The sequence below is a fragment of the Apiospora marii genome, assembly GCF_038362585.1.
Source record: "Apiospora marii strain CBS 49790 chromosome Unknown utg000003l_segment0_segment0, whole genome shotgun sequence".
Lineage (NCBI taxonomy): Eukaryota > Fungi > Ascomycota > Sordariomycetes > Amphisphaeriales > Apiosporaceae > Apiospora > Apiospora marii.
The window spans coordinates 1330278-1349315 of record NW_027117374.1 but is presented as its reverse complement, the minus strand read 5'-3'; the positions used below and the strand labels follow the sequence as shown (position 1 = coordinate 1349315).

Genomic DNA, 19038 nt, shown 5'->3' with positions numbered 1-19038 from the left:
ACAAACACCTTCACAATGTCGGCCAAGGAGAACTCCCAATCCATCAAGGTCCTGGACGACCTCATGTCCAAGCTCACCGTCTCCAAGGACGCTGCTGCTACCAAGGAGGCCACCACCGCTCTGGCCACCTTCATCAACGGTCGCATCGAGGACCAGGACGCCCCCGAGAAGTGAGTAAACCGCACGCCCTTCCAACATCACACATACACCCCGCCAGTTGCATTTTGTGCGCCTTCCACAGCCCAAGGGCTGTGCGATCAGGCCCAAAGCCAATCCTCTCCCCGATATCTCACATACACATACGCTGCTGCCGTCACCGGAAGTCAGCGCAAACATCGACCCCTCCCGATTTTTTCTCTCTACCACTTGCCACGAAGGGAATCCTAGTGATTCAAATATGGCGGAATGATTTTGGGCTCTCCCTCATTTTGTGGGTCTGCCAAACCACTCCTCTTCTGGTAGAGAGGAAAAAATCAAAGAGTGCGAGTTTGCGCTGCAGCAACCAAAGTCTCCCTGAACTGTTGCGACAACCGCGCTCTACCTTGAAACATGGGATGCATTGCTAACCTATTTTTCTGTCTATAGGACTGTTGAGGCCCTGAAGAAGCAGATCGCCAACAAGAAGGATGCCGCCCTCCGCGAGAAGGCTGCCCTGGCCATCCAGGACATCGCCCAGCACTCCGAGGTTGGCACCAACGTCGAGCCCTACCTCGTCGTCCTTCTGCCCGCTGTTCTTGCCGCCATTGGCGACAAGATCACTGGCGTCAAGAATGCCGCCATTGCTGCCGCCATGGCCATCATGGAGGCCATCACCCCCAACGCCGTCAAGGCCGTCCTCCCTCACATTATGAACTCCATCCTCACTGCCCAGAAGTGGCCCGAAAAGATGACTGCTCTCGACTGCATCGACACCCTCGTCCGTGTCGCCCCCGCCCAGCTGGCCTACCGCGTCCCCGATCTTATTCCCTGCGTTTCCGAGTCCATGTGGGACACCAAGAAGGAGGTCAAGGAGCGTGCCTACAAGACCATGGAGAAGCTCTGCGAGCTGATCGTCAACAGGGATATTGAGCGTTTCATTCCCGAGCTTATCAAGTGTATTGCTAAGCCCGAGAACGTCCCTGAGACTGTTCACTTGCTCGGTGCCACCACTTTCGTCACTGAGGTCCGTGAGCCTACTCTGGCTCTCATGGTTCCTCTTCTGGACCGTGGTCTTGGTGAGCGTGACACCGCCATCAAGCGTAAGGCTGCCGTCATTATCGACAACATGTGCAAGCTGGTCGACGATCCTACCATTGTCGCTCCTTTCTTGCCCAAGATGATGCCTGGTCTCCAGAAGAACTACGAGAACTTGGCTGATCCCGAGGCTCGTGAGAAGACCAAGCAAGCTCTTGAGACCATCACCCGTGTTGGTGACGTCAAGAACGGTGTCATCCCTGAGGTCAGCCGCGCTAGCGATCTCGAGGTTGTCCTTGGCCACCTCAAGGCCATTATCCCCAGCAAGGCCTCCAAGACCGCTGAGAAGCTCGGCCCCGTCATGGAGTACATCTCCGCCATTGGTGGTCAGCTCATCGACGAGAAGGAGACCGACTCCGCTGTCTGGGCTGGTGCCGTCAAGCCCTTCGTCACTGTTGTCGTTGGCGAGGCCGATGCCGAGAGCGTCGTTGACCAGCTCCGCAAGCGTGCCACCCCTGGTATGGAGGGCGTTGATGAGATCGAGGCTGATGCCGATGACGATGGCGAGGATCTTTGCGACTGCACATTCTCTCTTGCCTACGGTGCCAAGATTCTTCTCAACCAGACCCATCTGCGCCTGAAGCGTGGTCGCCGCTACGGTCTTTGCGGTCCCAACGGTTCTGGAAAGTCCACCCTCATGCGCGCCATCAACAACGAGCAAGTCGAGGGTTTCCCCAAGCAGAGCGAAGTCAAGACTGCCTTCATCGAGCACGACCTAGACTCTGCTGATACCGAGATGACTACCATTGACTGGACCATGAAGAAGCTTAAGGAGGCCGGCATCTCCACCAGCGAGGAGGACGTCCGCAAGCAGCTTGATGAGTTCGGTTTCAACCCTGCTATGGTTGAGGGTGGCATCACTGCCCTGTCTGGTGGTTGGAGAATGAAGCTCGCCCTGTGCCGTGCTGTCTTCGAGTCCCCCGATATTCTGCTTCTTGACGAGCCTACCAACCATCTGGATGTGAAGAACGTCAAGTGGCTGGAGGATTACCTCCGCAACTCCCCTTGCACTTCCATCATCGTCTCCCACGACAGCAGCTTCTTGGACAACGTCACCCAGTACATCATCCACTACGAGCGCTTCAAGCTCCGCCGCTACAAGGGTAACCTGAAGGACTTCGTCAAGCAGAACCCCCACGCCAAGTCCTACTACGAGCTTGGAGAGTCCGAGATCGAGTTCAGCTTCCCCGAGCCCGGTTTCCTCGAGGGTGTCAAGACCAAGGCCAAGGCCATTCTCCGTGCCACCAAGATGAGCTTCCAGTACCCCGGTACCCCCAAGCCCCAGATCAGCGACATTACCTTCCAGTGCTCGCTCAGCTCCCGTATTGCCGTCATTGGTCCCAACGGTGCTGGCAAGTCCACCCTGATCAACGTCCTCACTGGTGAACTCATCCCCACCGCCGGTGAGATCTACCAGCACGAGAACATTCGTATCGCCTACATCAAGCAGCACGCTTTCGCCCACATCGATAACCACTTGTCCAGCACTCCCTCCGAGTACATCCAGTGGCGATTCCAGACTGGTGAGGATCGTGAGACTATGGACCGTGCCAACAAGGTCATCACTGAGGATGATGAGAAGGCCATGGACAAGATCTTCAAGATCGAGGGTACTCAGCGTCGCGTCATCGGCATCTCCAGCCGTAGAAAGTTCAAGAACAGCTACGAGTACGAGTGTTCGTTCGCCCTCGGTGAGAACGTCGGCATGAAGAACGAGCGATGGGTACCTATGATGACTGCCGACAACGCTTGGTTGCCCCGTACCGAGATTATCGCCTCGCATCAGAAGATGGTTGCCGATGTCGATATGAAGGAGGCTCTCGCCTCTGGTCAGTTCCGTCCTCTGGTCCGAAAGGAGATTGAGGCCCACTGCGCCAACTTCGGTCTCGATGCTGAGCTGGTGTCTCACTCGCGTATGCGCGGTCTGTCTGGTGGTCAGCGTGTCAAGGTCGTCTTGGCTGCTTGCTCTTGGCAGCGACCTCACTTGATCGTCCTTGACGAGCCTACCAACTACCTGGACCGTGACTCTCTCGGTGCCCTGTCCAAGGCCCTGAAGAAGTTCGAGGGTGGTGTCATCATCATTACTCACTCGGCCGAGTTCACCAAGGACTTGACTGAGGAAGTCTGGGCCGTCATGGACGGTAAGATGACTCCTTCCGGCCACAACTGGGTTCAGGGACAGGGTTCCGGTGCCCGTCTGGACAAGAAGGAGGACGAGGAAGAGGAGAAGTTCGATGCTATGGGCAACAAGATCGTCACCACCAAGAAGAAGGCGAAGCTGACCAGCTCCGAGGCGCGCAAGAAGAAGAAGGAGCGTATGGCCCGCCGCAAGCGAGGTGAGGAGGTCTTCTCTGATGAGGACGACATCTAATCGCTTCGCCCCTACGAAAATTCGCGCTGCGATCCTTTTACGACTCTTCACGCATAATCAATACCACGTATGATCATGGTCACGTCCTTTCCTTTTGTCTTTTTTTCTTACGATGAGCAGAAAAGTTTTGGGTTGCATGGTTTACGGCATTACTGTTTCGAGCGTCGCTGGTTGAAAAAAAGAAGACAACCGGGACAGGCGCACCCTGACGGCCGCCAGAGTCGTTGAGGCGAGGGTGTCTGGATTGGAGGACCAGGCATCATCACCTTCCGGAATTCTGGCTGCGAGGATACCACTAAATAGAGAGAGTGCCATTCCGTTAATAGACCTTTGTTAAGACCAAATCATGTGTTGACAGTGACTGTTGCAAGTTTTTGATGATATTTGTACTTGACCTCGATAGCGCCTGCTGGTTGGTTTGCTCTGTATTCCCTACTAATTCAGGCCTGTCAGGCCCCGTAGTACTAGCTTATTCCCGGTAACGCAGCAGCCGAACGCGCTGCCACTAGCAACGATCGCCAACAACGTCGGCAATACATTGCATTCTTAACCTGATTTATTGAGCGATGATCATGAAAGTCTCAAGACCTATTTACCATATTAGTGACCAAATATCAATCGTGGACGTTCGTATGGGCCACGCCACGGATCGATCGTCTTCGTTCCCATCGACTTCCCCATCGTTATGATGAGGATTGCAGGACGAAGTCACCTTCCATCTTTGGTCAATCATCTGCTTATATGAATAGGTATCGACAGGACACTCCTCAGCGACGGCATCACCCGGAGTTTGGTGTCTTGTGAAAGCCAGGTATTTCCCCCAGTTGTCCCCATCAAAGTACAGATGTTTGAACAAGCAAAGGTCGACGTTCTCGAGGTTCGGGTACTCGGGGCCGAGCAGGTCCCGCCTCGTTCGGCCTCGTGCCATGTCCTCTTGGATGCGGCCGTCGAGATCGAAATGGGGCGGGTCGAGGAAGGCGAGGGAGATGTGGCGGATTAGGCCGGCACTGCGTGGGCCGATGCCGCGCGCGAACGCGGTGACGCGCTTCCCGTTGTAATCATGGACTTTGGACACGCGTCGAGGGGGAGGTGGTATCATGTATCTGGTCGGGCTAGGTTCGAGCGCAGATCGAAGCGGTTCCCCATGTAGGGGACGAGGCTGGTCTCGGCGTAATTGGGTGGGTTTGCTTAACTGGAGGACGGAGGGGTCCAGGCCCAGAGGATGTGCGGCGGCGCCCTTGGCGCTGTAGCTGACCAGCACAGGGGTCGATGGACCCTGCGCTCTTTGGCTGCAAACTCGATCCCGCTTCCGCGGTACACGAGAAGCTCCCCGTAGATCATTTGGCGGATCTCCGCGGGGAAGGGGAGGACTCGCGGCAGCGTGGCGTCCATAGCCACCAGCAGCGGGGCCCGGATCTCGGGCACGTCGAGGGCGTCGAGCGAGCGAGGTGCCGAAGCAGAAGTCGGTGGCGGCGTCGAGCGTCATGCTACGGAACGTCATGAGCGGATCCGAGGATTTGCCCTCTTCTTTACGCTGCTTCAACACCTGGACAAGGTGGCATCTTGGATGGCATGTTGGTCGGTATCATGAATTATGGCGTTGCGCGTTCTAGGGTCACGGATCTGTGGATGGAGCCGAGTTGTCCTAAGCTGGTCGGTCTATCTACATATGAAGCGGCTGCCAACTACCGGAAATATGACTGTGATACATTGCAAGTTATCGTGTTGGCTGCTAATATGAAGCTTTTGTCGGGCGATAGGACGCTGTGCTTATCTACCATCTGACTCGTCCTACTCGCCTTACATCGTAATCTGCGTAGTCTTCGTAATGTTCGCAGTCTTCATACTCTTCGTACTCCTCGTAGTCTTCGTAGTCTTCATAGTCCTCGTAATCTTCATAGTCTTCGTATACTTCGTGGTCTTCGTGGTCTTCATAGCTTTCGTTGTTTCCGTCGTCTTCCTGATCTTCGAGAACATCATCCTCCAATCCCCGTGTGCCGTACAAAGAGCATGAAGATATCGGGTCCTCGGAATTGTCATATGAGGTACAATCAGAAACCGTCTGTACACTCCATCCTCTCTCGGCCATGGCGTCGCGCAGAGCAGTGTTGACGAATTGTTTTTTTGGTAATATCCTCGTCAGAATGATGGCACTCCTCGTAGATGGACGCCCAAATGTTCTTCAAGGAAGGAATCGAGCGGAGCTCAGCGTCAATCAGCGAAACTCCCTGATTTGTCTCTCGGGCACAGTCTAGGCCGCGGCCAACGATGATTCCGTCTTCGCCCAACCGGAACCCGACCGTCTCGGCGTTTCCGTACTCGGAGGCGAGGAGTTGCACAATGTGCGGGGGCTCCTCCATCCATGTCCAGCCCATGGTGCATCCATTCTTCTGGTTAAGAAAGGGAAACTGGATGATGACGTGGCGGATGCATTGTGCGTTCTCGCGGCCGATTTTGCGCGCGAACTGCGCCATCAAGGTCGCACAGCGATGCGGGTGGTTGAGAGGAGACCCTAGCCGGTTTCGTAGGTCGAAGCGGTTCAGCGAGTACAAGAACGGGCCCCCCTCCGCTCTGGCCTGCTTGCTCACTTGGAGTATCACGGGCCCGAGACCCAATTCCCGGCCGATCTCGCTACTAACCCCGAGTAGCTCTGGGCGCCATGGGCGCAGATCCAAGATCTGAATCGTGGTCTCCATGTTCACAAGTAACTCCTTGTACACCATATTGCGTACCTCGCCTGGGAATCTAAAGAAGTCCATGTTGGTCTGTCGTGCTGGCCGTCTTCTGATGGGAAGTGGCTCTTGGGGGCGATGTGCTGGCTGTGTTGGTGTAGCTCCTCTAGAAGTTGTAGGTGGAGAGATTGACGCTGGACTGAGATTATGCATTCTTTGATATCGTAGAAACAGTTCTGGTTAAATAGAAGAAGAACCTTACTTCACTAGGCAACAACTGTTGGCATCGTCTGTTGGTTGCCTTGAGAACGAGGGCACCCCGCGCTGGGCTGAGGCTGATCGAGGCTACAGGCTTCCGAAGCCATATTGTGATAACAGGAAATTCTTGGAACATCAATACATGCACTTCTGAAAACAGTCATACATATTCTTGAATAAAGCAGAGTTCTTGCCTTGCCACAAAGGGAGGCATCTTACACCCTTGCCACCTTGGTCGTGCCTGAATCAAACGATACATCGTAAGGACATGACACTTGTTTTGAAAATACATCATATCTTGTTATATACCTTAGACAAGCTTGTTCTTGAAGGTTCTCTAAGCCATACCGTCGAAACGGGGGAGTGCGGTATGTAAATCTTGAAGCCGCTTCCATAGCACCTGGTATAGTGGATGATATTGAGATTTCTAGGGTCCTATCTCCATGAATAACAGCATGCCTGGGAAATAAAGTGTGGTTTCGACAATTATAACGTCTTAGTCAAAGGTGTTCCCAAAGGCTTTCTGTGTATACCGAGTGCGACTTCACGTAGCTCCCTTGAACTGAGCGGATTTCCGTGTAGAAAGAAGGCATAAAAAGAGATGCTTGTCGAATATGGGACTTGTTGATCCATACATGAGACGGGAAACTCAATTAAAGAGCACATCCTGTTTGGGTTCCAGACTGCATGTTGGTTATCTCATAGTAGAATTGCTCTGCTACTAGTTTGAACACAAAATCGTATGATCGGGTCTTGGAAAGACATATCTTATTCAAATAGCCATAGACTCTAGACATTGTACATACTGTAGGTTTAGATACGACTTTGCTAAGCGAGGACAACCAATCAAGGTGGGATGTAAGGGACACAATGCTAATCTCTAGACCATGGAAAGATTGCCAGGACTACCAAGTTAGAGACTCGCAAGGGATATAGAGATGATTCCGTTGTCCCAGATGGGACTGAAAGAGGTTTGGTTAGGTTTTGACCCAGAGCAGAATCGGCCAGGGCTGATAAATTTTGGGCATCCTCAGCTTTGGCAATACATACGATTGCTTGATCTAGCATCCTGTGGTATAGAAGCCAGGCTTCATAAGACTGCTGGTCGCGAACAGACCAATACTTCCAAGGCGTCATTGCTTCAAAACAAGCGCATGAGACTTTCCTGAGAATATCTCCTCGAGCTATGGAGAGATATCCAGAAGAAGAGCCAGCGGGCAAAGTGTGAAATGTGGGCTGGGTACAAGCAAGCAGGGCTCCGCAGCTGGGAACCCTCTCGTTTGACCAATACTTATTGTAACGTTTTTCACTTGTGGGTGGCTCCAAAGGGCTGGGGATCGTTACGGCCGTAGATACATGCTGGTTCGGACGGCCCATTGCCGGGCCGGCAAGCCGACCTCCTATGAGATGATGCAGCGAGCGCCACATGGTGAAATGGAGTCCACATCACTGCACATAACATCCCTGGCAAGAGCCTAGCACCGGGAGCTGCCTTAGTCCCAGCCTGCAGAGCTATCTGACCAGTTTGACTGGTTTGCTACAAGTCAGTGCTCAGCCCCGGATGCTGCACCCAGGACTTCTGTTTTCCCAATCACTCCGGGACGGCACATTCGCAGCACTGTGGTGTATTGCTCCTTTCGCTTACCAAACCCAGAGCGCCCGAGATGACTATGGCGATTATTACGTTACTGGCCAACACCAAAAGGGTGCATTGTTAGCATTACGTCGGGGGATGGTAGTAGATCTTCAAGAGCGCATAAGTTGTTTTCGAGATCGGGTGGCCCATCGCCGCCCCAGAGAGCCAACCTACTCTGAGCCCCATGACTTGACAACTGTGACTCTGCCGATTAGCTGCAGTCCGATACTGTAGATGCAGCCGATACGGGCATGGTCTGCATTGGCGGGGGGCGTTTAGTGTTGCTTCCATTGGTCCTGTGCAGTCCAGACTCTGCCAAGAGCGCCTACTAGGCTTGCGGCTATCACTTATGAAGAGATATCACGATCGGGCCGCCTATGATATCGGCCAGCGCTTCCCCTCTTTTCCTCAGCGTGGCGTGGTTTCGATGTTTTTCAAGCAAACACCGACCCTTGCTTGGCGCTGTGCAACCAATGGGACCGTTTGGGGTTCCACGAACAAGAGCACGACAAGAACGCCACCAGGCAAACACAGCATGCCAATCGGATCGAAAAGGAACAACTTAAGTACAGCGGACATCGGAAGAAACGCCTCGCTGGCTAAGTTCCCGCCAGATCGTCACTTAACCTGGAACATTTCCTTCCTTCAACCTTCAACTACACATCACACACCCAGGTCACCACATCCGAGCTCAGATCCCAAAAGTCAAACAGTTCACATCGCCATGGATGACTACCTGGACACAACTCCGGCACGAGAGCCACCTCTGGGGCAAGAGTCTAATCTAGTCGACCCAGAGTCGATATCCTACCAGCTGGTTATTGTAATCGCTGTAATGTCAGCGCTTATGGTCCTGCTGGTCGGGTCCCGGACGTATGTTCGGCTCCGAGTTACTCGATCGTTTGGGCTGGATGATTGTACGTTTCCCATTGCAACACGCCATTTTGGTTTGAAGGCTGTACTGACTGGTCCCAGGGTTCTGCGTCGCAGGAACGGTGAGATCACCCAGTTTGAGCCGGCGCCCTTGGTCCTGACTTCGTATTCTCATAGTTGGCCACACTTGCCTACGCTGGCGTGGTATTGAAACGTAAGAACTTCTCCCAAATTGGAATCTGGGAAACGCTACTGACGATTGAGAAGTATGTGATAAGCCAGGGAACTCCATACTTGGGATCCATCTGTGGGATGCATCCCTTCGCAAGTATGGATTCTACATGAAGGTATGTCCAGTCGCCCCCCGTCGTTTGTGTCCATAACACTACTCCATCTTCACTGTTTCATCATCAGTGCCGATAATAACCTGCTACCTAGCTCTCCATCGCAGACATGGTTCTCCACCGCATATGCAACTCCTTGATCAAGGTGGCGTTCTTGCTTTTTTACCTGCGCCTTTTCGGTCCCGTCCGCCAGGTCAGAATCATGGTATGGATCGGCTTAGGCCTGGTTGCAACCTTTTGCATTGTTTATATCATCATTGAGCTAGCGACTTGCATACCGCGGCCAAGCGATCATGACGGCTTTTTGGACGATGTCTTCTTTGAGCGGTGTTTTGCATTTGCCCCGAAAATACTCTTGGCCGGGTGCTATTTCGGCGTCATCATGGATTTCTATATCCTGCTGCTCCCGCTCAGTCAGTTGAAAGGTCTGGGTTTACCTAAAAAACGGAAGATCGGAATCAGCTTCATATTCTTGACTGGCCTAATGTGAGTGAAAATTTAGCGGTACAGGAGACCGGCTAATTTGCGTTCGCAGGGCAATCGGGGCTGGTTTGGCAAACTTGATCATTCAGTACTATTTGGATGTCGACGACTTTTCATGGTGGTCAGGAATTGCTATCTATGCTACATGGTAAGCCGGAATCTGATTTCCGTGTCCGGTCTACCATTGCCCCCACAGCGCTTTGTAGACTGATCTGACTCGGTTTGCACAACAGCTATATCGAAGTCAGTATGGGCCTCGTGTGTCTGTCTTTGCCCGTCATGCTCGCCCTGTTCGTGAGCCGCATCACAGACCTGGGGCGGACGTTGAGCTCCTGGGTCAGGCGCTCGCGCGAGCACCTCGCGTCGGGCGAGAGCACCTCGAGCTTGACCCCCGCCGGCAGTCGCGCGGCAGCACCGGAGCTGCCACAACACGTACCGGGCTCAGGGCTTCCCGGATTGCGTAAGTTCATTCGCAACTTAAACCGCTCCCGCGCTCAGCAAACTGAGCCTGGTACTGTCATGTCAACTTTCAACGACCTGACCACGGCTGACATGAGCTACCATGCCCAATTGAAGAAAACCCTTAAGCCCAGCCAAGCCGTGCGCAATAGCAGCAACAAGTACGAGAAGTTCGGCTGACAGTCTCGCATCGGCGTTTATGCGTCTGTCGGTGCTGTTGTCATCGCTACAGTAGCAGAAGGCGCAATCGAGGCCTGTCAAGTCGCAAGTTGAATTAAGGTGAACCGGCTGGAGCAGGGCTCAACGATGGACGTTTATCTCATGGGAGAAGATAAGGGCATTTCTATATTTGGGCTCGGCCAAGGAACGGGGTGGTTATCTAGTGGGGACGCCGATCTGGTGACATGGTTACGGTAAAATGCCATACCTAGTTGATTGATAAAACATGAGGACCCTTGTGGCGAGCCGGATGTTCTAGAGCGAATGCTCCCGTGTACCCACCCGCTTGGGAGCCGCCGCGTCATGTTCAACTAAGGCGCCCGAGTTCCGGTGGGTGATCAAGATTAGCAACCTCGCGAGACAAGCATTCGCCGTGTAGATCCCTGTGGGGCCTGGTGCCCGCACAAAACCTGTCAGGGGTAAACGGGTGGGGGGCGTCGTTTCGCCGTGAAACTCGCCTTATAGAAGACGTCAGCTCCCATCACATCAGTCAGGCGAAAGAAGATGAAAAAAAAAAAAAAAAAGTGTAGATGGGGTAGCGACGATCGGCTGTCGCTTCACTGCTCTTTGGTCGCGTGACTCACTGGGGAACGTCTCACCCGCCGAGCCACCCTCACCCTCCACGCGTTACTCACTCGACTTGTCCCCGGGCTGAGCGCATTGGCAGATTGGGTCAGGCCGATGCACCAACAGCTACAACTCATCCAACCATCACATATTTAATTTGGACCACCTCCTGGCACTCTTCGGGTCTCGTCTCTCTCCCCCTTTGTTCTGCTGTCCTTTGGCCCCCCTCAGCCCCTCGCCCCTATGGCACACGAGGCCCCTAAGGGACCTCAATGTTTCGTTACAACCCTGCGAACCGAAACAGAAGATCCCAATAAGGCTTCATAGAGTATCCTGCGCCGCTGTTATTGGATGCGCCCCGAAACCCAAGACTGTCAGATAAGGCCCGAGAAGGGAGAAGCTTGCATCAACACCATCGGCATTGACATGGGGCAATGGCATCTGATAAGGCGCCTGTGGTGATTGATTGGTTTTTGGCTTCGACGACGGCGCCTGCTACGGAGCGCCTGCGGTGATATCACATGCAACCCACGGGGGAAGCCAGCAACTAAGCTTCAATAAGGCAAGCGCCTTCGGATGCCATGCCTGGACTGCCCGGCATTGCCAGCGCTTGTTTCACATGACTTTGAGCTTAAACAAACGACCCTCTCTTGGCGGTTGGGCATCATAGCCAAGCAACAAGCCCATCCCCAGTTCTGCCCAGCTACCCCTCCAAGCTCCTCCTTTTTTTCTTCTTCACTTTCTTTTTCTTTGCTGTCTCTGTCCGCACACTGCGCAAAAAGCTTCGCATAGGGCGACTGTGCGGTAAAATCTTATGGCCGCAATCTGGCCGAGATTAGATGGGGGGTTACATGCCATTTCAACGGACGCACGAGCTATGGGCTTACGCGGTTGGGGGCAGTGGAGCGTCGATCTCCCACTAGCCGCGACCGGAGTTGCCTTAGGACCAACGAAAAGGTAACGCAACCAGCAGCCTCTCTTCTCCACGAACAATCCACGACGCCCGCAACATTATCTCATGCTGCGTCAAGATGGCACTTCTGAATTCTATCTTTATCTGTAACGGCAGGAAACGCGACGCGACCCCTAACCCACATTGCCGCACAGCGCGAATACTATCTGTTTCTTTTGACGCCGCCCAAGCAGCACAGTCAGGAGTAGTGGGGATCGAAGCCGGGACCAGCGGGGGATCAAGTCTCGCAAATATATGGACTGTACCAGTCTGCCATCCCACGGCCAGACATTACATGGAAGGATCTACCAGCCGGCCTCTCTTGGCAAATATGCGACCCCCTTGAACGCCAAGCCGCGTGGGGGATGAGGCTCATGATGATAATCCATCGCAGCATGGGTTTTCAGCGGGGACGGACCGCAGCTTCGAGACCAGCTAGACCAGTCCATCTCCCGGCGGCGGCTGCTGGACCACACATGACTGACGGGTCATCAAAGCCGGCCCACCCCTCTTGGCAGGCCTGAAGATCAATGCCGGGTCTCTTTGATAACCCAAATCTCCTACCGGATCCTCGTTCTTGGCAGTCCAGGCTCGCCTGTAGCCGTTTACACGCCATCGATTATATGAAATATGCTGGGCTATATGGCGTTGTGATGCCAAGGGGAGGGGGGGTCCTCTCGAGGGTGACCTTGTGTGGTTAAATACAGAGCTCCCTTCTATAATTGTATCGATCTTTGGTCCAGACAAACCCAAACAACTCTTGGCCGGAATATCTAGACGACTTGCAGGAACACGTCGAACACTGAGTATAAGGGCTCGTCCGCCAGCATAGAAGTTGCATAATTTCTATCCTACCCAGCCTGCCTCGCCTCTTCGGGATTCATCTCACCACACAACCGGAACAATGACTAGACTCTCCCTTTCTTTGGGCGGGACTCGGCCACCCAGCAACGAGAACCCAGCCTACCGCAACCGCCCCGAGATTGTCGAGTCGCCGCCTAGCCCGTCGCACTCGGCCACCTTCCACGGGGACGAGACGCCGTACGACGGGCGCTCCATCGACGAGGAGAAGGTGAAGGCACACATGGGCCAACAGATACACTCAAGGTCCGAGACGTCCTCGCTCGCCGACGTGGAAAAGTCCGAGAAGCCCGAGAAGCCGTTCCATGTCTTCCCCGTGGGCTACAAGCGGATGCTCATCGCCATCATCGGCGTGGCTGGTCTGTTCTCGGGACTCTCGTCCAACATCTACTTCCCGGCCACCAAGACCATCGCAGACGTAAGTGACCCCATCCACCTTCACCGTAGACTAATCGAGTCGCCCATCCATCCTCTTTGCCACGCCGGTAGGCTAACACTCGCGACTCGCTATAGGACCTCCACGTATCCCTCTCCAGCGTCTCGCTCACCATCACGTCATACCTTGTCGTCCAAGGCATCTCGCCCCTGTTCTGGGGCTCGCTCTCGGACACCATTGGTCGCCGGCCCATCTACATCGCCTCCTTCATCGTCTACCTGGCCGCCAACATCGCCCTGAGTTTCTCGCCCAACTTCGCCGTCGTGCTCCTCTTCCGTGGCCTGCAGTCGGCCGGAAGCGCGTCGACAGTCAGCATTGGCAATGGTGTCATCCAGGATATCGCGCACCCCTCTGAGAAGGGCGCGTACATCAGCTTTTACCAAGCCAGTAAGTCCTTTTACTTCTCTGAAGCCACTTCTAGCCACATTTACTAACATCACCCAACAGTTCGTAACTTCAGTATCGCTGTCGGCCCGGTTCTGGGCGGCATCTTTGCCGAGAAGCTCGGATTCCGATCCATCTTCGTCTTCCTGGTGATCCTGTCGGGCACCGTGTTCGTGATGATCATCATGTTCCTGCCCGAGACCTTGCGCACGATTGCCGGTGACGGATCGGTTCGGCTCAAGGGCTTCTATCAGCCCGTCATCGAGCATATTGTCAAGGCGCCTGCCGGTGTGCACGACCAGGAGGACGAGACGCTGCAGCGGAAGAAGGTGTCCGTGGCGTCCTTCCTGGCCCCGCTGAAGCTCCTGGGCCAGCCGGACGTGCTGCTGCACCTGGTCTTCGGCGGCATCATCTACGCGGTCTGGAGCATGGTCACCTCGAGCACGACGAGCATCTTCAAGGGCCACTTCGGCCTCGACGAGCTTGAGATCGGCCTGGCCTTCCTGCCCAACGGCGTCGGCACCATTGTTGGCTCCAGCATCGTCGGCTTCCTCATGACGCGCGACTTCCGCGAGTCCGAGGCGGCCTACAACGTCGCGCACGGCCTGCCCGAGGACCAGAAGCTTCCCGCCAAGAACATCCCCGTTGACTTCCCCATCGAGCGCACGCGCCTGCGCCACCTGCCGTGGATCTCGGGCCTCTTCGTCGCGTCGACGGCGGCGTACGGCCTCTCGTTCCTGACCGAGGCCGACCCGGACCCGGACACGGCGCAGGACTGGCGCATCGTCGTCCCGCTCATCATGCAGTTCATCGTGGCCGCCACCAGCAACGCCGTCTTCGCCCTCAACCAGTCGCTCGTCTCGGACCTGTGCCCGGGCCAGGGCGCCGGCAGCACCGCCATCAACAACCTGGTGCGCTGCAGCCTGGGCGCCGCGGGCGTCGCCGTCGTCGAGCTCATGGTGTCGAGCTGGGGCCCCGTCGTCACCTACGTCAGCCTCGGCATCTTCGTGGCGGTGGTGGCGACGCCCTTCGCCGTCGTCAACTGGATCTACGGGCCCGGCTGGCGGGTGGCGCGGGTGATGCGCGAGAAGGCCGCGGCGGAGGAGTCGGCGCAGAACGTTTAATTAATGATACCCACCCACCAAAAACAAAAACAAAAAAGAAAAATAGAAGATTGTTGCGCATTGCATTAGGAAGGATAAAGGAAGGAATGCCCCCCATGATGGCATGGCACTACAGGATAGACAAAAGATCATGAAAACCTACGCTAGATTAATAAAAACTGGTCGCTAGCCGGCCCGAACACTACCCCAAACCAACCAATCTTGCAATATGAGAAATATCCTTGATTTGAATTGAATCAGTAAACATGATTTGGCATAAACGTTGCCATGCGCGAGCCCTTTCAACTGCGGTTTTCCCCCTTTTTCGATCCAGCGGGTTTTTCCATACTCTGCCCTGCCAAGGATGATGAAAGTCTGAAATGTGGAGTATCCTTCCTGCCGGATCTGAGGGGCCCAAACGTTTGGTAGCAACTATTTACTCTGGAACCAGACAAGACGATATGTTGAGTGTGGTATTGCACAGACCACACCCGTTCTACCCCTCCATGACAAGTTGACAACGTGTCTTCATCAGTTAGGTGCGCTCATGATGATATCGTAAGCTCGCTGGCCCTTGGCCGAGTAGTTGGCGACAAAATTTTCGCCAAAGGGCTGCATAAAGGTGTCTGGGTCGGGAACCGAGTTAGTACATAAATTTTGGTCACTACAAAATAGTAGATGAGAGCCCCAAGTAGGGAAGCATCGTCAAGGGTTTTACCACTGCTGTCCGACTGCGAGAAAGAGAAAGAGAGCAAACAAACTTACCATAGGTAGTCGTCGGCTTACTCGCGCACAACCAAACAAACGTCTCGTTGGCCCCCGAGCGGAACCCAGCCTGAGGAAACTCGGCGACCACGGCGGCGTACTCGGCCGCCGTGACCCCGAGCCGGGGCCCCTCGAAGTCCATCCAGATGCCCTGGCCCACCACCCGGACCTCGGCCTCCTTGTACTTGTGTATGCTGTCGGTCGAGTGCAGCGCGATGGCGTCCCAGACCAGCTGCGTGCGGCGGCGGTCCCACGGCGCACCGGTGGCGTTGTGATTGTGCTGATACTGCGATAGGAAGTCGCGCGAGGCGATGGCGCCGTCGACTTCGAAGCGGCGGTCGGGGCTGACGAAGGAGGAGCCTGGGGTTTGGTCCCAGCCGAGGTCGTGCAGGAGGGTCGCGACGGCGTGGACTTCCAAGTCAAAGGCCTCTGGTAGATCAACTGCGGTGGCGTTACTCTTGATACTTACCTGAGCCTGCTGTACCTGGTGGTTCCACAACAGGACCCCGAAGAGCCAGCCTCGCATGACGTGGTTGTAGACGAAGTTGCTGGCGTGCGCGCGGGCGTGGGCCTGCGCGGCGCGGACGACGGGGGTGTCGATGACGGTTACGCCCGCGATGGTGCGGTTGGGATAGGAGGCGACATGGCCGGCGCTTGGGGTTTGCGGTGGTGTGAAGGATAAGGGTGAAGCAGTAATCAAGAGGTTTGGCAGAAGGCTTGCGAGAAGGAGGATCAACTTGGAGTTGGCCATGGTGAAATGCGATTCCTTGCTGTGTTGCAGGTCGATGATGGTGGGAGATAGGAGCTGCCCCCATGGGAGAGATCGTGGCAATATATACGTCAACCCATCAATAGAATGTTCGACGATGGACACGCAGAGATCTCCTGGGTTGATTTGAAATCAAAGCCATGATTTATTGACGCTGAGTATCACGGACCTCATTCGGTGGATTGCAAATCTGACTCTATCTTGTACGCCCCGAGATGCATCGGAGTTGTGAGGAGAGACCCAGTTTTCAGGGAGCTCGACAGGTGGGTTGTTGGTCAACGCGCCATCTCACACCGTTTCCTTACTAAGGATTTGCATGACCAAGCTATAATGGGATCGGCATTTGGAGAAGAGGGTTTAGGAGTCGATTGGTTGAGATCATCGACGTCCCGGCATCTGATGCCCAAGATGTCGAGATCTGCTGGAGCTCGGGCATTACCTAATTATTGATGCTGCAATGATCGCCAACGTTACACTAACGCCATAGTGTCAGAACCAATGTTGGTGTGAAGTTAAAGTTGAGTGGGCGATACCTCTTATTTTGTATCAGCCCCTATAAGTAAAGGAGATCCATTGAGACTTTGGTATATTTCATTCGGAAGTGAAGGAATGACGCCCATGCTTTGCCAGCCACTTTCAGGAAACGGCTAGTCCAACTGTATCGCGGATATAGTAATTTAACTGCCGCCAATACATCTTTGCTCATCTTCTGCTTCAATCTAGTGCCGAGCCTGCCCGGCAGGAAGGAGAGGCTCATGTTAAGCTGGCCAGGTCTCATACTGGCACACAACACCACACACCAAGTCATATCACCCTAGTTTCTCATAGTCTTTACCCTCATCGTCAGCTTTCTTCCGTCTCAGAAACGCATAGCGTGTTGCAATACCCCAAGCGCCCACCACCACGGTCGTCAGCGCCAGAGAGATGACGATGAAGACCCACAAATATTTCGATATTACCGCTTCCCCTGGACCTGCATCCCACGAGAATAATTCCGTGGAAAATATCGACTGCCATCCCCGTTAGCATGTGACTGCAGTGTACTAAGTATGGACGAATCGGTCTTACCGCCATGGTAGATATAGGCAGGAACACCATAGTTAGCAGGGCAATGAACTTCATCTGCGAGCTATCGTCTTGCATAGATTGTGAGATCTCCTTGTTAGTTGTCGATAGATGCGTATTGACCCTGTTGAACCTCGTATTGAGTTTGTTGTCTTCCTGCGCAAAGTGGTTCCATAGCTGGAGAGAAGATGATATCAGCTCAAGTGACATGATCGGTCATTTGTTCTCCTTCTCACTTACGGTCTGCATTGTCAGAGACATGTTCTCAATTGTAACGTTGCAGCTGTCGATCTTGTCATCGAGAATGTCGCACATCTCCTCGAGTCGCTTCTTGATCTGATGACCAGCGTACTTGAGCTGTTGCTGTTCTTGTTGTTCGTCAAACGCGGCTGTTTCGTCGATCAACTTTTTCAACTGCCGCTTGAAGGTATTTATTTCGTTCCCTAAATCTCGGCTCCTGTAGCATTTCTTTAGATAGGTGACCATTTCGTTGGTGCCCATGTTGAGGTCCAGGGGGCGGATTTCGGTCGAGTTGAGTGCGAAATCGTCTATCAGTTGATCAACGCACTCCTCTAACCTTGCCCTCTCCAACTCGAAGAACACCCCCGCAATGAGCATTGGATGAGAGTGCCGAGGGTCGATTCGCTTCAGCTTGGTTATCAGTTGCTGTTTCTTTCCCTCTTTACATCCGAATACAACAGCTAAAGTTAAACCCTGACCCGAGAGAAACGAGCATGACAGGGCCATATCTTCATTCGAACATGTTGCCGTACGTGCTGTTATGCCTAGTCATCTCATAATGTCAAGACACGTCTCTAACACTTTCGCATGGGGGTGGATGAAGCTTACCAACTCTGGCTGGCTTGGACTCGATATCACTAACAGATTGAGTTGAGAAGTATACCCTCTCTCTCATGATGGTACGAGTAATGCATGGCTGAAGCTGGAACCTCTGAACTGTTTCCGAGAATGTGTTACGGCTGACTGGCAATGCCATCAGGGATTCGTATCCATCTCCACCAAACAATTCCTGGACTTTGTCGTATAGACTAAACGCCACGCATCAGCAGGTTGGCTCCTATGTCTCAAGATACGCACCAAGTTCTTACACAACGCAAAATCCCGACTGCTTGGTTAGGTCAACCTAGTCGATTCCTGGGTTAGCAACTACTGGGGACGTTTTCGGGCAGTAGTCGGCTTGCCCTATCGAAGCACAACTTCCAGTCACCCGGAGAACGAAGAGTATCGACGGTGATTTCATGCTATTTATATGTTAGATTATTTTCAGATTTGAAGAAACCGGAAATACTGACTTCATTGCCTCCTAGTCCCGATACAACTGTGGCGGTCGCTGGGACATCGAGTTCACCCGTATCGTAAGTGAATAGCGAGAAATCATGCTTCGTCCAATGGCTGTCGGTGCGTTCCCAGTCCATACTCGCCGGAGTGGATAGTGCAGTGAAAGTTGATGATACTGGGATGTTGCTGTTTGAACGCGCCCCTGGATTTAAATCGCAAAAGTACGACATGCAGCCGAGTTTGGAGCATAGCCACTCAGCGACAGGGGTAGCATCGAACCCCCATTGGC

General features: G+C 53.9%; 7 protein-coding genes across 7 annotated transcripts; 3 read left to right on the top strand and 4 right to left on the bottom strand.

Annotated features, from left to right (window-relative positions):
* Positions 1-15: 15 nt before the first annotated feature.
* PG985_003927 (translational elongation factor EF-1 alpha) lies at positions 16-3604 on the top strand (the record flags this gene model as incomplete). The annotated part of the gene is made up of 2 exons (XM_066823696.1): positions 16-170; positions 586-3604. 2 exons carry the CDS (start codon positions 16-18, stop codon positions 3602-3604), a joined length of 3174 nt encoding a protein of 1057 aa, XP_066686856.1.
* A 592-nt stretch (positions 3605-4196) lies between these two features.
* Positions 4197-5105, bottom strand: PG985_003926 (uncharacterized protein; the record flags this gene model as incomplete). Its single annotated transcript, XM_066823695.1, has 1 exon — positions 4197-5105. One exon carries the CDS (start codon positions 5103-5105, stop codon positions 4197-4199), a length of 909 nt encoding a protein of 302 aa, XP_066686855.1.
* A 273-nt stretch (positions 5106-5378) lies between these two features.
* PG985_003925 (uncharacterized protein) lies at positions 5379-6363 on the bottom strand (the record flags this gene model as incomplete). Its single annotated transcript, XM_066823694.1, has 2 exons — positions 5379-5569; positions 5718-6363. 2 exons carry the CDS (start codon positions 6361-6363, stop codon positions 5379-5381), a joined length of 837 nt encoding a protein of 278 aa, XP_066686854.1.
* Positions 6364-9496: 3133 nt separating this feature from the next.
* PG985_003924 (uncharacterized protein) lies at positions 9497-10509 on the top strand (the record flags this gene model as incomplete). The annotated part of the gene is made up of 2 exons (XM_066823693.1): positions 9497-9873; positions 10104-10509. The coding sequence occupies 2 exons, from the start codon at positions 9497-9499 to the stop codon at positions 10507-10509; spliced, it is 783 nt and encodes a 260-aa protein (XP_066686853.1).
* Positions 10510-12971: 2462 nt separating this feature from the next.
* PG985_003923 (MFS general substrate transporter) lies at positions 12972-14872 on the top strand (the record flags this gene model as incomplete). Its single annotated transcript, XM_066823692.1, has 3 exons — positions 12972-13346; positions 13442-13751; positions 13812-14872. The coding sequence occupies 3 exons, from the start codon at positions 12972-12974 to the stop codon at positions 14870-14872; spliced, it is 1746 nt and encodes a 581-aa protein (XP_066686852.1).
* Positions 14873-15382: 510 nt separating this feature from the next.
* On the bottom strand, positions 15383-16367 carry PG985_003922 (uncharacterized protein; the record flags this gene model as incomplete). The annotated part of the gene is made up of 2 exons (XM_066823691.1): positions 15383-15477; positions 15617-16367. The coding sequence occupies 2 exons, from the start codon at positions 16365-16367 to the stop codon at positions 15383-15385; spliced, it is 846 nt and encodes a 281-aa protein (XP_066686851.1).
* Positions 16368-17194: 827 nt separating this feature from the next.
* PG985_003921 (uncharacterized protein) lies at positions 17195-18366 on the bottom strand (the record flags this gene model as incomplete). Its single annotated transcript, XM_066823690.1, has 4 exons — positions 17195-17395; positions 17454-17627; positions 17691-18226; positions 18300-18366. The coding sequence occupies 4 exons, from the start codon at positions 18364-18366 to the stop codon at positions 17195-17197; spliced, it is 978 nt and encodes a 325-aa protein (XP_066686850.1).
* Positions 18367-19038: the final 672 nt, after the last annotated feature.